Source organism: Ascaphus truei, chromosome 5 (genome assembly GCF_040206685.1).
Source record: "Ascaphus truei isolate aAscTru1 chromosome 5, aAscTru1.hap1, whole genome shotgun sequence".
NCBI classification, from domain to species: Eukaryota; Metazoa; Chordata; class Amphibia; order Anura; family Ascaphidae; genus Ascaphus; species Ascaphus truei.
In genome coordinates, this window is record NC_134487.1 from 55,215,976 (window position 1) to 55,231,959 (window position 15,984).

Consider the following 15,984-nt stretch of genomic DNA (forward strand, 5'->3'; position numbering starts at 1 on the left):
AATACATATACAGTACATCGTAGTATTTTCACAGCTCTTATGTTTTATGTCCCTATTTTACCATGTCTGCTATAACAACCTATGTTGTAAAATGCAAGTAATCCTTGAGTGCACGTATGGAACGCCCTTTTCTCTTCTCTTTTTGATATTGTCTTACAGAGTGTCACTAAATATGGCACATAATCACCACACCTGTCCTGCTGAGTCTATAATATAAATTAGGTTTAGAAAGCACATTGTCACCTTGTACGCAAGTGTAATTTGTTTTATTAACATCACAAACATTTTGTAGCATTAATAAAATGTAACATTCAATAATAAAGTTTATTACATATGACTATGCTATAAACATTTATAGCAATAATGTGTTATAAATAAATAATCAGCAGTTTAAAACAATTAATAACTCAAGACATGCAGGTTTATTTACTATTATAAGTATACCGTTGTTTAATTATTAAAGACTGTATTAACTCCTTTAGTACAGAAGGAGAGGTGTAAATAGTTTACAATTATAAACATAACTTTAATTATGTTCCTACTGGGGTATACTAAGTAGAAATTTCATATGTGCTTTTAATTTATTCGACAAAGCCTTGGTGTTTAAAAAAAATTTTTTTAGTTGCACTCAAAAACTTACAGGTACTGTAGTCTAATTAGTAGAACTACTGAATTAGCACATATAGAAAATCACTGTCTCTTCATGGAGGCAGTTAAAAACCATTACATATTAGGTTAAAAGAAAAAAGATGTTTAGCATTTTGCATGGGTCATATTTTAGATGATCCATAATCGATTTGTAAACACCATTAGTTGAGTACATTGACAGCATTGCTGCATGTTTTTATTTGGCAGCATTGCCAAGTCTGAAATAGAGAACTTTCAAATGTTGAGACCATAATTGATGCAGGAATTCGGATGATCAAGGGATGAAGAACATACTGTATTGAAGTCATTTGACCATGTGTTTGTAAATGGAAACACACATTTAAATTGAAAGGCATACCTAAGCAAAAACATCTACACACTTATGGAAGTGTCCATGGCTTTTAACACACCTTCAATGACCACGATGATATCTCAGACATACTGTACAGTATGTTACTGGGAGGTCAAAGCTTTGCAATATCCCAAAACACAGGCAGTAAATCACAGCTGCCACGACTCTCGATCTTCTAACGTGGACATTCAATGCAGGTAGTTTAGCAGTAAAATAAAAATCAAGCACACATATTTACACTCTATATTGCTAGGTTTTGGAACTGGTTTCTAGTATATTGTGGCATAAGAATACATATGAAATGCTTTTCAGATCAAAAGAGATGAAGGTAACTCAAGTCACAAATACAGATCTTTACATCATACGTTGTGAATCTGTTTAATTATGTGTTTGTTTTTCCATCAGGTTAATGGCATACTGTAGAATATTGATCAGCAATGACAACGCTGAAATGTCAGTTCCTCTTGTGTTTCAATTGATGGAGGACATATAAATGTTGTGAAGGTTACATTCTGTTTGTTCTATATCATCATGATAAAGGTCCATGTGAAGACCAAAACATCAATGCCATAATAATAGAACATGTTTAGACTACACAAGATTAGAGCTTGTTAGTAGCTATTAACTGAACTTATAGAATCAAGTTATCCTGGTGGCTGCAAAGGGTAGCTGAGTACTCCTATGGACTTGTTTTTATAGCACATCTAAAAACTAGGGATTGTCCTCCTTTTCTTGCTTATATACTTAAATTTGGTTCAGCCTCTAGAATTAATATATTTTCTTTTGGAGGTTTGAATAAATTCTGTCTCCTTTGTGTATTTTTAGTGGACAGTACAGGGTACCCCTTTGGGACTCTTGTACCAATTCAAGACTAAAATGTATTCAGTTAGCTTTTAAACTCCAATTCTATGGCCCTTACAACAATTGCGCAGATTCAACTTGCACGGTTGCATTTTTAAAGATCATTCAGAGCAGAACTACCTGTCTGTGAAAGGTATCTACTGTAACAAAACCTCTAAGTTTGCTGGCAGAATAATGTACACATGTAGACTGCTGAGTAAAAAGCTTTCCAAGTCATCAGTCATCATCAGCTTTGGCAAACAGGATGGATACTCTGTGCTCAAGTGAAGAAGCTGAGGGTAATAATAAAAAAAAGAACAATATTTTAATAAGCAAGGAAATGAAAAATGTTATCATCTATTCCTATTATCATTTGCAAGCCTCCAAAAGTTAACAGGCGCTTTCATTATAAATAGCAGGTATGACTCCCACTTTATGTAGTGACAAAGAGACTTCGCATTTTAAACCTGCAGTTCAAGTTTCGTTTAAAAAAAAATCATTCAATATGTGCATCAATACAATCTACACACTGACAAGTGATTAGCTGAGTTGCTGACCGATCCATTCTCCTGTTATCGATCCCTGAAATTCAGCTGATTGTTCACTAAATGCATCTTGGGTAATCTTCTGCTGCACTGATGGCCGAACGTCTGTGAGGAAAATCATGTGACCAGGCAGGCACCAGATTCAATTGGTTCACTGCTAAAGAGGGCAGGGCTCAAAAGTGATGCCGCTTCAGACGGGGAAGGGGATTTGACTTTGTAAATGGTTGCTATAGGAACAAAAATGCCTGTTACATTAGAATACATTAAAAAAATCTTTACATTTTTTTTTTAAATGCCACAAGTATTTTCTCATAGTACAGAACTGATTTTTTTTTTTAAATACACAAGTAGGATATTGCTTGAACTGCAGCTTTAATATACAGTATCTATACATGACTAAATTAGGTGATGAGAACAGTTTTTTTCTTACATTTTCATCACTCACTTATTCATCTATTGTCGCTTTCAAAATCGTTCTCCATGTCTAGTGCAGACCCAGATAGATTAAAACAGTGAACAGACAAAAAAGGACAAGTATTGGAATTACATGGCATAATGAGGGTTACCTATCAAGTTGCAGACAAGGCCGTTTTTCTACCAGGTTGCTATTAAAATTGTCAATTTAATGTTGCATCTTTTTTTATTCTATAAAATGTAGTATTCTTTTCAAAGAGAGATAAAACTGAATCCTTAGGCCCAGATCCACTAAAAGGTGCTAAGTTTTAGCATGCCTCTGCTCCTTTTCATATGCATGGGAGTAAAGGCATAGTAAACATTAGTGCCTTTTGGGGATCTGGGCCATTGTGCAATGTACTACATTTTTTGGGACTGGAATGTACATTATATAGTAATTGCGTTGCCCCAAAGGCAGACAGCCTGATGGGGCTCCCCAAGAGCTGCTCCCCTCTGCACAAGACCAGCGTGCTAAGGGTTAACATTTGCTTGTACTTTGTCGAATGTCAACCCTACCCACTGGAATGTTGATGAGCCAAGAGGACAAAAAGAACTGTTTCTTCACAGCTGCATTGAAAATCAACCACTCCAGTGTACATCTGTGTTGCCCCAAAGGCAGACAGCATTTGGCGCAGCCAAAGGGTGTGAGCCGTTTGCTGCTGTTTGGTGATGTTGGTTATATTAAAGCTACTCTATTTCAATCGGAAAATCACAAGCCCTTTATCCCGGGTACCCAATTTTCCAACTCTCCGTCCATGAAATGTCTGTGAATTGACTGTTTAACCCTGTTCTTTTAATGTAACCATGTATTTTTATAACTCTATGCCCAGGACATACTTGAAAACGAGAGGTAACACTCAATGTATTACTTCCTGGCAAAACATTTTTATAAATAAATAAGAATAAAAATTGTGTATATACGTTTTGTTTGTGCAACAACAACAACAACAAAAACCTGTAAAGAATATCGTTACATGCTCACCTATTCCCGATGATATATATTGTTTTACTTTTGCTTTCAAATAACTTTTCTGTTCCAGTTGCTTTTGATAGTGCACTGAAAAAGAAAAAGTAGAAGTAGCATGTTTATCGTACAGTATATACTGTACTTTTTAAAATGATGCATGTGTAATTGCTGCCAATCAGTCACTGAGAAAATCCACATATCCCCTCTGATTGCCATAAGAGCACTAAATATGTTTGTCACCATTTCCCTGGTTATTTCAAGGTAGCCCTCTGTGACCAGTAAGGTAGAGATGGATGATGGATAGCACTGCCAAGGAAATCCAACTCCCAGTAGAACCGGAAAAATAGGACAAAAGCGCACACTCCAATGTAGCAATAGGTCTGGTTTATTGCAGGCTAGGCAACAGTAACAGGACAACACGAACGCACCTACGCATTTCGTGCAGAGGGCACTTTATCACTATATATATATATGGACACCTGTGCTTCTTTATCTCTGGATTTGCTTATTTGGTTGGGTGTTTATTGTGTTTAAGTTGTGGTGGTCAAGTGGACTCCACTGGACACTTATCCCTTCCTATTGCACATTTATTCAATCCTCCAGGACATTCCATTGTCATCTTGATTATTATTATATGCTATGGATGGAATTTTCTCTAATTATTGATGCGTCACATCTCTTCTACCTTGCTCTGTGACCAGTTATCTGGTGCTCAAAAATCAAAGTAATAGCTAAGAAATGCAAGTATTAGGCTGCGCTTATAGTGCCGGTGACAGCGACGCAACGTCGCGTCAAAACAAATGCACTGCCGCCATCACTTGCGCTTATAGTAAGTGCAATGCGATTGCGCGACGGATTGGTTGTGATCGCTGGAAGTCATCTCAATTTGATTTTTCGAGAGACCACAGCATGACCTTGCGTGGCCGTCGCTATAAGCGTAGCCTTAGAAGGGCAAGGGCATTGTAATGAAAACATGTTTTAAGACTGGAGAAATTATTTATTTAAGCAGAAAGGGGGTTATTCAATACACTGTAATAGCGCTGATCGTTGCACTATCGCAGGGGGGCTCAACTCCTGTCCTACAGCTCCCCCTCCAGCAGGTCAGGTTTTCAGGATATCTCTGCTTCAGCACAGGTAGCTCAATCAGAGGCTCAGTCTGTGACTGAGCCTCTGATTGAGCCACCTGTGCTGAAACAGGGATATCCTGAAAACCTGACCTGTTGGGGGGGCTTGAGGACAGGAGTTCAGCCCCCCTGCGCTATCGCACGTTAAACTCCCATTAATTTCATTGGGAGTTTCTGTGTGACATTCCCCTTATCTGCACTATCGCAATTTAATTAATAATATTTCAGTTATTTTCTAAAATATGTGTCTCATTTAATAGCACAGAATGACATTTTTTTTCAGACTGTTTTAAAATGGTATTGCAACATATAGCAGCATAATTAATACCAATGTCTTTCTTTATAGAACATTTATGTGACAATACATTTTAAAAGACAGAATGTTCTTGGTGCTGGAATTTTTATTATGGCATTATGCACATGTAACCATAAAAGATCATAATTAATACTATATTTTATGACTAATGTCATTGTATAACTTCAGAGGGCTATTGTTCTACACAGAATATTTGAACTAGATATTAAATATCTAGATGATGTTGAAAAGATGTTTGTATTAACAGACTGTGCTATTTGTTAACACTACTCGTAAAAACCCTAACAGATAGACAGAAACATGTACCGTACAAACAGTTCAGATGAATAAAAATTGGGAGAGAAGAGAGAGAGAAGAGAGAGAAGAATGAGAGAGAGAAGGAGAGAGGAGAGAGAGAGAGAAGAGAGAGAAAAGAGAGAGAGATTTTTAGAACCCAACCACTACTAAAAACAAACCACCTGTTAAAGTGCCCATCCATAGCTCTGTGTTTGTATACGGTTATCCATGTACATACCTTAGCATGTAATACAGCAGTAATACTGTAGACTGCTACAATAGAACAAAGGTGCAATAATTAATGCATAATGGGAATTAGGTCTTCAAACACAAAAGTAAACATTGGGAAAGGTGTTTCTTGCCTGGTCACGGAAATAAAATGAGAGAGAGAAAGATTATTCCCCCTTCATCCCAAGGGCCATTAGGCTTGTCAGTATAGGTCTTATGGAAATGTTGTAGGAGTTGTGAAGTGGGAATCATTTAATCAATTAAATATACTTTGCACATCAGTTAGCGTATCTAAGATGTGCTCATTTTTGAGCATAGGTCCTTCTATATGTTAGAGGGAGATTTGAGGGAATATATAGATAGAATTTGGAACTCTACGAAAATAGGTCTTTCATCTAAGGCCGTGATTATACCAAAACATCGACCGCGGCTTTGTGTGGAACGACGCAGCGCCAAAACAAATCCAATAAAAGTGTTCATACCTATAATAATAGCATGTTCGTGTATAGCGCTGCTAGTTTTATGTAGCGCTTTACAGAGACATTTTGCAGGCACAGGTCCCTGCCTGAGGAACAGGGAGATAAAGTGACTTGCCCAAGGTCACAAGGAGCCGACACTGGGAATTGAACCAGGCTCCTCTGCTTCAAATTCAGGGTCAGTCCGTGTCTTTACTCACTGAGCCACTCCTTCTCCCCTATGGCAATGGTCGTGCCATACTGCAAAGTGGGAGGTTCTGGAAGAGATTTCTAAATTTGTTGTCATCTGGCAACGGCCACGTCACTTGATGCAAACGTCCAATCAGAGTCTTCTAATCAACCTTGTCTCCCCTGCAGTCGTGCGCAAAAGAATGTGCTTGCGCACGTCACATTTGCGATGCCGCCGAGTGACATCACAGATTCATGCGCGTGCATTGCAGTACTCGGTATAATCTCAACCTTAGGCTCTGGCGGGAGCTATGGCAAACTACCTCGTCTCTTGAGGTGGCGAGAAAAAAATCTGCAACTTATTTCAAGCGATTTAGCCTTTTGTATCTAACGGAGCTACTAGAATTCCAGTGAGTTTGCAAAAATAGTGTGTTTCAGATTTTCTCGTCATACAGCTCACATGTGCAGAGCTGGAATGAAACATCTTCTAAAAAAGTATTTGTATTTTCCGCACGGTTTAGACATGCAAGAAGGGTTTACAGAATACCTGCAAATCCGAGCAGAAAGGGCTCTTTCCGCATAGATATGCACAACTCACAGCAACTAGAATATCTCTCTAAGGGGTATATCCACAGAACTCCTATAAATATTTATTAGTCTGCTAAATTTGTTTAACGTGACAATAAGACATAACGGATACAGTATCTCCGAAGGTGCTTCAAAATGTACTCACGATAGCCTGAAAAATATCGGATTGCTAACTTTTAACAGACTTTATCTAACAACGCAGATCCTCAAACCTACGTTCATGTTGGTGCATTCATTTAACACTATGATAATTAGGTCACACTAAAACCTGACGTTACTCACATTCAGAGAACGGTTATCATAGCGTTGTTTCAGGGGTTAGCCTACAAGGAAACAGGGCCGGTCTTAAGTGCTACCCACATGATTGTACGGAGTATAGAACTTAACCCTTTCATTACATGTCATACAAAGACATATGATGTAACATATTAATGGCAGAAACACATCAAAAAATGCATCTGGTATTGGGTAATTTTTATGTAATAAACTATGGTTTTATTGATGAAAGGGAATGTGGGATATGTTTGTGTGGCCTACTATGGTATATACTGTAATCTTCACTTTATTAAGTATGGATGTTTAATAATGAGACTACATATTAGAACAATAATTTCCAAGAGATAGAAGTTGGGAAAATACATTTTATTCACACCCAGTTAATTCATTGTGTGTTGAAATTCAAGGCAGAAAAATATAACAACAAAAAAACCCTCAAACTATTGTAACCCCTCTTTATTTCCCTATATGTATTAACATGTATACAGTATACTACGGTGGAAGCCTAAGTCAACCTCCCCTGTACTTAAGAGAGACTATTCAGCCTGCAAAGAACCAGGCTGGAGTCAGACAACGCAGCTGGACATGTATTTTATAAGTGACAATACTTTATAAGTGGGGAACAAAGAAATCACATACAGTGGCTCTCAAGATCAGGAGACCACAGATAACACTTATGACAACCCTACATGGCCTCGCTGCACCAATGTCCCAAAGAGTCACGTATTCAATCCAGGTGGCCCCTTTGCTAACGGGCCACATTTGGAGCCGGCACAGCATTGGAGCTCACGTAGAGTTGTCTGTGTTAAACCAGTTGCAGGCCTGATACTCTAGCTGGGTAATTTGAATGAATACTTATGCATTGTAGGGGCTTTCCCTAGATGCATTACCACTTTGTTTACTCACAGCTTCGAACCCCAGCTTACACGGGCTCCCTTTCACTGGTGATGTATCACTCCTGGTGTCAAGGGTTGATCTTCAGCTGGAGAGGATCCCAGTGGCAGGAACAGCAGGGAGCGTGATCGGGGTCACAAGCAGGGGTCAGAGGCAGGTGGCAGATAGCGTAGTCGAGGTCACAAGCAGAGGTCAGAGGCAAGCAGCAGATAGCGTAGTCGATGTCACAAGCAGAGGTCAGAGGCAAGCATCAGATAACGTAGTCGAGGTCACAATCTGAGGTTGGCAACGAGGAGACAGGAACAGGACAATAGCAATAGCAGCAACAAACACAGGAACCTAGCAAGAGCTGGAGGAACCAGTACAAACAGGCACGGAAAGACAGGAAGGGGAAGTTTATATAGGCAGGCTGAGAGATAGAGCACAGGTGAAGAGGTGTCAGGTTTCAGGGTCTGGAATGTTCTTTGGGAGAGCTAGCAGAGTAGCAGCAGTCCCAGTGGATAAGCATGGGTATTGCATGATAGAACATAACACCTGGCCACTGTCTCCAGCAAGTGCTGTCCTGCTAGGCTTTGAGGCTCTGCAACCATGCTGTGTCATTTGCCGGACTCCTCTGGACAGGTCTTCTCTCTCTTTGTGGGTCCCTCTCTTCCTCACGTGCTCCTCCCAGACTATTTATATCCCCACTCCTCTTTCCGTTATGTTCTGACTTCTTAGTGTCCTACAGTATGATCTTAGTCCTGTATGTCCATTAATACACTTGATGCTGGGATTAGTAGAGCATGTTAAGTCCTGGTATCCCCCAAGGACATATGTATATGTATATGTATATATAGTGCTTGACAAATCACCCAAAAATCTACTCACCGAACCAAAAAATCTAATCGCCATCTAGCCTCCCCCCCAGTCCGCTTTAAAAAAAGAAAAGAAATGTAACTAATAAGTAAAAACTAATAACATTCATTTTGACATAAGTTTATTTTTTGTATTACATTTATATTTTACTATAGTGTGTGTGTGTGTGTGTGTGTGTGTGTGTGTGTGTGTGTGTGTGTGTGTGTGTGTGTGTGTGTGTGTGTGTGTGTGTGTGTGTGTGTGTGTGTGTGTGTGTGTGTGTGTGTGTGTGTGTGTGTGTGTGTGTGTGTGTAAGTGTGTAAGTGTGTGTGTCGGATCTAGAAAAAAAAAGCCAGATGTGAATGACTGACTAGTTTCCTGAACCCCTTAACCAGTGTCAGGATACCCCCGCTTCACAATTTCTAAAGCAGCAATCCCGCCTGGGATCTTACCTGATCCGTAGTCCCTCACTGTCCAGGTACCCTCATTCCCGCAATGTTATACAGTATGTTGGAGGTGAGGTGTTCCCTATCTGTCTTCTGGGTTAGGGGGGATTCCGATCTCTCCCGTGTGAAGCTTGAGAGTCAGATCTGGAAGAAAGCAGAATAGGTTATTTCGGTGTAGGTATAGGACAGTTAAGATATACGGTATAGGGTAAATAAGATATCCAGATCCAGAGTGAGAGAGAGAGTGACAGTGTGTGTGATACAGAGAGAGTGTGTGACACAGAGAGTGTGTGACACAGAGAGAGAGTGTGTGTCACACAGAGAGTGTGTGTAACACAGAGAGAGAGTGTGTGTGACACAGAGAGATTGTGTGACACAGAGAGTGTGTGACACAGAGAGAGAAAGTGTGTGACACAGTGAGAGAGAGTGTGACAGAGAGAGAGTATGTGTGACACAGAGAGAGAGAGTGTGACACAGAGAGAGTTTGACAGAGAGAGGGTTTGACAGAGAGAATTTGACAGAGAGAGAGTTTGACAGAGGAGAGAGAGGGTGACAGAGAGAGAGTGTGGGTGACAGACAGAGAGTGTGGGTGAGGTGGTGGATGAGTGACTGACACTCTGGCGGGTGGGTGACTGACACACACATGGGTGGGTGACTGACTGACACTTGGGTGGGTGACTGACTGATACTTGGGTGGGTGACTGACTGATACTTGGGTGGGTGACACTGACACGTGGGTGGGTGACAGACTGACACTGGGGTGGGTGACTGACACACTTGGGTGGGTGACTGACTGATACTTGGGTGAGTGACACTGACACGTGGGTGGGTGACTGTCTGACTGACACGTGGGTGGGTGACTGTCTGACACTTGGGTGGGTGACTGACTGACACTTGGGTGGATGTGGTGACTGACTGACACTTGGGGGGGGTGAGTGACTGACACTTTTTGACTGATATGTTGACTGACACTTGGGGGGGGGGTGACTGACTGACACTTGGGGGGGTGACTGACTGACACTTGGGTGGGTTACTATGACAGACTGGGGTGGGTGACTGACTGACACTTGGGTGGGTGACTGACTGACACTTGGGTGGGTGTGGTGACTGACTGACACTTGGGGGGGGTGAGTGACTGACACTTTTTGACTGATATGTTGACTGACACTTGGGGGGGGTGACTGACTGACACTTGGGGGGGTGACTGACTGACACTTGGGTGGGTGACTATGACAGACTGGGTGGGTTGGTGACTGACTGTGGGTGGGTGGGTGTCTGTATTCGCAGGCTCACATAGAGCCTGGCTGCCTGCCCAAAAAAATCCTGGCAGCAGGCCAAGTCGCGTCAGTCCAATCGGGTAGGGGGATTTTTTTGTTTTTTTCGGCGTGAACAGGGGAATTGATTCAAAACAGCGTGCGCTGCTTGACAGGTCGCCAGCCATCAAACTCCTGTCTCCCAGGGTGACCGGATTTGTCGATCACTGTATGTATATGTATGTATATGGGTTTTACACTACAAATGTATCTCCTCCTCTTTGCCGCTGACCTGCCAGGCTCGTGGTGTGGGAGACTCGATGGATAGAGGAGGAAGAGATGGAGTTACCACCAAGAGTGACACCCCTGAAGTTGGCATGGACTCACTTGAAGCAGCAGGGGAAGTGAGCATGGAGTGTGCTCTGATGCCCTTCAGCCCCTGCTGCATAGCCTAAGTGACATCATTGAGGGCTACAACTATCCGCCCCATGTCATTGAACATTGCACTGATGTCCTGCCACATGGCATGGGTGTTGATTCAGTGGTAGTGGCAGTCTGCTTGCTCCTTGCGTTGACATGGTGTCAATCTGAGCAAGGTGGGCTGTGACGGTGCTGCATCTCCAGCAGCTTTTGCTGATAGTGCAGAAGGTGTGCTTTCAGGCGGGTGCAGAACTGTGGTGTCTGGATGCCACAGGAGTGGCATCACTTGCAGATGTAAGTGCAGTGGCTAGGGCAACTGGTGCAGTGACTGTGGCAGCAGGAGATGAAGTGGCTGAGGCAGCTGGTGCAGCTGCTAGAGCAGCAGCCGCAGTGGTGGCGGGAGTAAAATTAAGATCCTCCGGAGTCACCGCTGTACAGGTAACCATCTCCTCCTCAGCCTGCTCCTCGACCAGTGGCTGGCTGACTTCCTGATGGTCCTGCAAAAAATGATATATTAAAATCCAATACAGCCATACAGAACATTTGGATAGATATGTTAAAACATGTTGCAATGTATGCAAACCATATCTCTTTATTTAGAGAACATTTTAGCAGGACAAAAAACAGAGGCCCTAATCCACAGACTGTTGCTAATTTTTAGAAGGCCTTTACTCGCATACAAATGAATGAGAGCAGCGGCATGCTACAGTTTATCACCTTTATGTGGAGCAATTACATTTAGATGTACCTCATTTTTAAGTATGTCCTGGGCGCAATGTTATGTTAAATACATTCAAAGTGACTATTTCTAACATGTTTGCAATGGAAACCATCAGAAGTCTGGAATGCATTCAAACAGGACGATGATTTGAGGGTTATGTGTCAATACTGTAGCTAAAGCAGTGAGGTGATCGTTAGCAGAAGAAATAGCAACAAGATTCTTTAGGAGATAAGGGCTGTGGGTTTAGATACGTTTTATAAGAACTCTGTGAGATAATCAGACTCTTTAACTGTTGATTAAACTAGTGTTATTGTAATTAGTAAGCAGTTATATGGTTCTCCAATAGGCAAAGGATAACTTTATACTTCGTGTTATCTTACTGCAATGTGTAAGGCATGGCCTATAGTGTTTGCTAATCTTATGAGGGCAGATATCTAAGTATTTTCATATACGTTATTTAGCTAAATACACCTCACCTGTATGTGTGAGTGCACTGCAAATAGGACAGTAATGTTTGTTCTGATGTTCAAGGTTGTGTATGAAGGGACATGTATTGAAGAGATTGATATATAGTGTAAAATATATGTACTGTATTTTCACTTACCTGGTTCTCCAGAGCCTCTGTGTCCATCAGTCCTGGATTCCCCACCACCTGGTAGGTGGCAAGGACAGAGCTCCAGTGCTTTTCAAGAGGGCTAAGATGAAGTGGAGCAGGTAGTCTGTCTCCTGTCATCCGCGAATGGGCTGCATGGTAAAACAGATTGTGTTTTAGCTTGTGCTTGCTTTCTGCTCAGTGCTTCTTCAACATATCCATGGTTCATGTCCGTGTTCTTGAGCGCATTTATGCTGGTAAAGATGCGGGCCCCAAATACAATGCCTTTCTGCGGTGCTTGTGCGCGAGCAGAAAGTCCCTAAGTGTCAACCACTCCATTGATGAGGATCTCCAGCTCTTCATCAGTGATTTTGAGGCTGTGAATCCTTGCAGTGTCGGACACAGGAGCAGTTCCAGCAGCAGAGGTGGGTACCTGCTCAGCCATTTCAACAGTTGATCTTTTTAGCTGATATGGCCGAGTAAATGAGGTTGTAATGTGTTTTTATTTGAAAATAAAACATGCTCATGGGTATTACGTTCGGTAACGCACATGCATGATGCGTCACTAGCTCTAGTACGTTATACTTTTCCCCAATGTGCACGTGTGCATGTACTGCTTAACGCGTCTCAGCGCAACGATAATCCCTGTTCGTACAGTTAACGTAACAATGGATGTTTTTTGCTAATGGATGTTATATTTGCATATCATTGGCTTTGAGGATACCCGTTAAACTGAAGAAAAATAACATCCGTTACCTATTTCGGTCATTAGTGATTGGAGAAAGGAAGAGGCACACAAATTGTAGTGGAATCAAATGATTTCAAATGTATTGATGCATCAGAGCTAACAATGGTAACGTTTCAGGACAAGCAGTCCCTTCCTCAGACCAAACACCTGTTTGAGCCATGGAAATCCGCAGACCAAAAGAACTGGCCGATCCGAGGTGGATACAAATCCGCTAAAAATAATCGCCCTTCTCTAATTATTAGGGTAAAAGTGACGGACTTCTGCGTATCTACCCCTAAGCATGCAACATAGTGATGATATACAGAGACGGTAGGAAAGACACTTTAATGAATATGCGATGTTGTGATAACGCCTCAGTTATAAATAATTTCCATATCATTATTGCTTATGGCTATTTTAGTTAACGCTATATGCTATTTTCTGGAGAAAATTTTAAGCAATGTAATCTTATTTTGCTTTTTAGATACACTGTTAGTCATAAATTTTGCTAACATCACGTTAAGTGACTTAATGGAGCTTTGTGAATCTGTGGCATAATGAGTACAATGCAGCCTCTTTTACATTATGAAGAATTTGGCTAAGAAAAGTAATAGTTTTACCTCATTACAGAACACAGGAAACCATCATAAAATAAAGTTTGTATTTTACGTAACACTATCCCTGTCCTTCCATCCTATCCCTGCGGGAAATAGTGGTAATTACGGTCACTGGTGCTACCTGTAATGTGGCCTGACAGAAGGCCTGAGCCTCCGCTCCTGGGGAGCCTGGGGTGACGGTGTGTTCTCGCGCTTTCTGGTGCCACGCCTCCACCTATGAGGATCCCGCTTAGAAGGATGGCTCCTCATAGGAACTTGTATACCTTTATGGTATACCCAAATAACACACTCACAACTGGGTATATAATAACTCCTTTACTGTGATCCCACCATTGGCTCAAATATTACCCACAGACACAATACCACAATAATAACAACAATAATAACAATAGGAACAGCCCTGGGGTAGTTGGCCCCAATAATACTGAGGGTGTTGGCAAAAAACCCTTCCCAATGTGTATGAGGGCAGTGCTACCCTCCCCCTTGTGGTGGTGCTGAGGTACCTTCCTGGTTAAAGCCCTAACCAGGGAATACTTCCAGATGGAGGATGATCAGCGGCAGGGGGCCACGCTGCGGGGTCTCTGACAGCAGCCCCTTCCATCCGGATGCTCCACGGTAACACTGCCCGCTAGAAGAACTACTCTCCTGACTCTGGTCCTGCTACGCTGCAATACTCACTAAAGGGAGATCCCCAACTGTAGGGCCTGCCCTGCACACTCCACTAAGGGGAGGGCACTGCCTGGGGCCTAGGGGTGTAAGTCTCTGGCCTAGTCCGGGAGCTTGACTGGCTCCCCGGACACTACCTCACTCCTTGCAGGCTCCGGATCAACTTCCAAAGTCACCTTGGTCCCATGGAGGAAATCCTGTTTCTCAGGACCTCTCCTTCTGGCGGCACCAAACCCAGAATGGCCGCTGCACCACACATTGCAATTGTCTAAATGGCTGAGCCAACCTCAACATGGCCAACACAACTTTGCTGCTTCTCCCAAGAAACTGAGCTGAACTCCCCCCAGCAGGTAAGAAGGGGGGATCCCTGCTACATTTACATCCAGCAACAACACAAAAAGTGTACCACCCCTACAAAGCTTATTATTCAGTTAAGTGGTTGAGATAACCACATTGACAGTGAAGCTCAAATCTATTATATGCTAGTAAAATCTGCAATATTTTGTGGGTATTTTATATAGGATGATTAGTTTGGCTTAACATATTGGGAGATCCCACAAAAACTGGCACTACCCAAGGAGGAAAGAACGCCAACAAAACTAGCACCAGTATAAGCCAGGATGTTTCTATTCTGACATGGGATACAGCTACACAATCTAATAAAGAGGGAGGATGTGCCAGTGTGTTTATTTACATAATCATTTGTAGTAGCTCAGTTCGAAGTCCACATAATTCTTTCTGAACCCCCTGCTCAATAGTACCAGCAATCACCAAACTCACTGATTACCATATACATATAACATGAACAGACTTTTTTCAGCAGTCACCTATATCCATAATATTTCTTTTGTAGTAAACGTGACTGCTCACATAATTGACTGACATATTTTGCAATCCTGTGAATTTCTGGGTGCTGCTTATTTTAATTATCCTCCCACATACTGCAAAGCATTTAGAACTAACTAAGGCCGCATATTTCCAGCCAAATACAGGTATTTTTACATTAATTAGTGTTACTCCTGTCATGTAAGAATTACCTCATCAGCCAGAGGCTTAGCTTTCTGAAGGAAACAGAACCATAAATTATCTTCGTTTGTGAGGTGGGAATTTCCCTTCTAAGATTACAGTACATGCCCTGTGAAACATGCTGCATCAACACTAAATGAACCATCACACAGTATGTGAAAAGTAATCAGTTGTGGCACATGCAAATTAGACACTTTTGCAAAAGATTGTATTTGAATAGATTATACAATCGTTTTTTTTTTTAATAACTAAAATAAAAATATGTGTTATAAGACAGGCTTCACTAAACTTCAATAAGTGACTTAACACTTGCTAAGTGCATTTTACAAGCGATTTTGTATGTGTAGTTATTCACAAATCTTTGATAACATGTCAAAATTGCTTGTAGATAGCTTTTCAGCACTTCTGCTATGAGAAGCCGTGCGGTAGCACAAAAAAAATGCTCAAACTCGCTTTTATGCCAGTAACTGCTATTCACAAAGCTGCGAGATGCAAATCGCGGATGAAATACTCGCTATTTTTTATCATCAC

The 15,984-nt window shown here is 41.6% G+C and overlaps 1 protein-coding gene across 4 annotated transcripts in view; it reads right to left on the minus strand.

Annotated features, from left to right (window-relative positions):
* Positions 1–291: 291 nt before the first annotated feature.
* IL17REL (interleukin 17 receptor E like) overlaps positions 292–15,984 on the minus strand; it is a 141,918-nt gene continuing 126,225 nt past the window's right edge. The window contains exons 17-19 of one of the 4 annotated variants that reach the window (XM_075599826.1): positions 3,821–3,895; positions 2,831–2,869; positions 292–2,133 (exon numbers count right to left, since the gene is read on the minus strand). In XM_075599826.1, coding sequence (XP_075455941.1) covers positions 2,835–2,869; positions 3,821–3,895 — 110 coding nt within the window. In that variant the 3' untranslated portion in view covers positions 292–2,133; positions 2,831–2,834. Of the gene's footprint in view, positions 2,134–2,815; positions 2,870–3,820; positions 3,896–15,984 lie in introns of all 4 variants that reach the window. The other 3 variants (XM_075599827.1, XM_075599824.1, XM_075599825.1) reach the window with 3 other exon arrangements.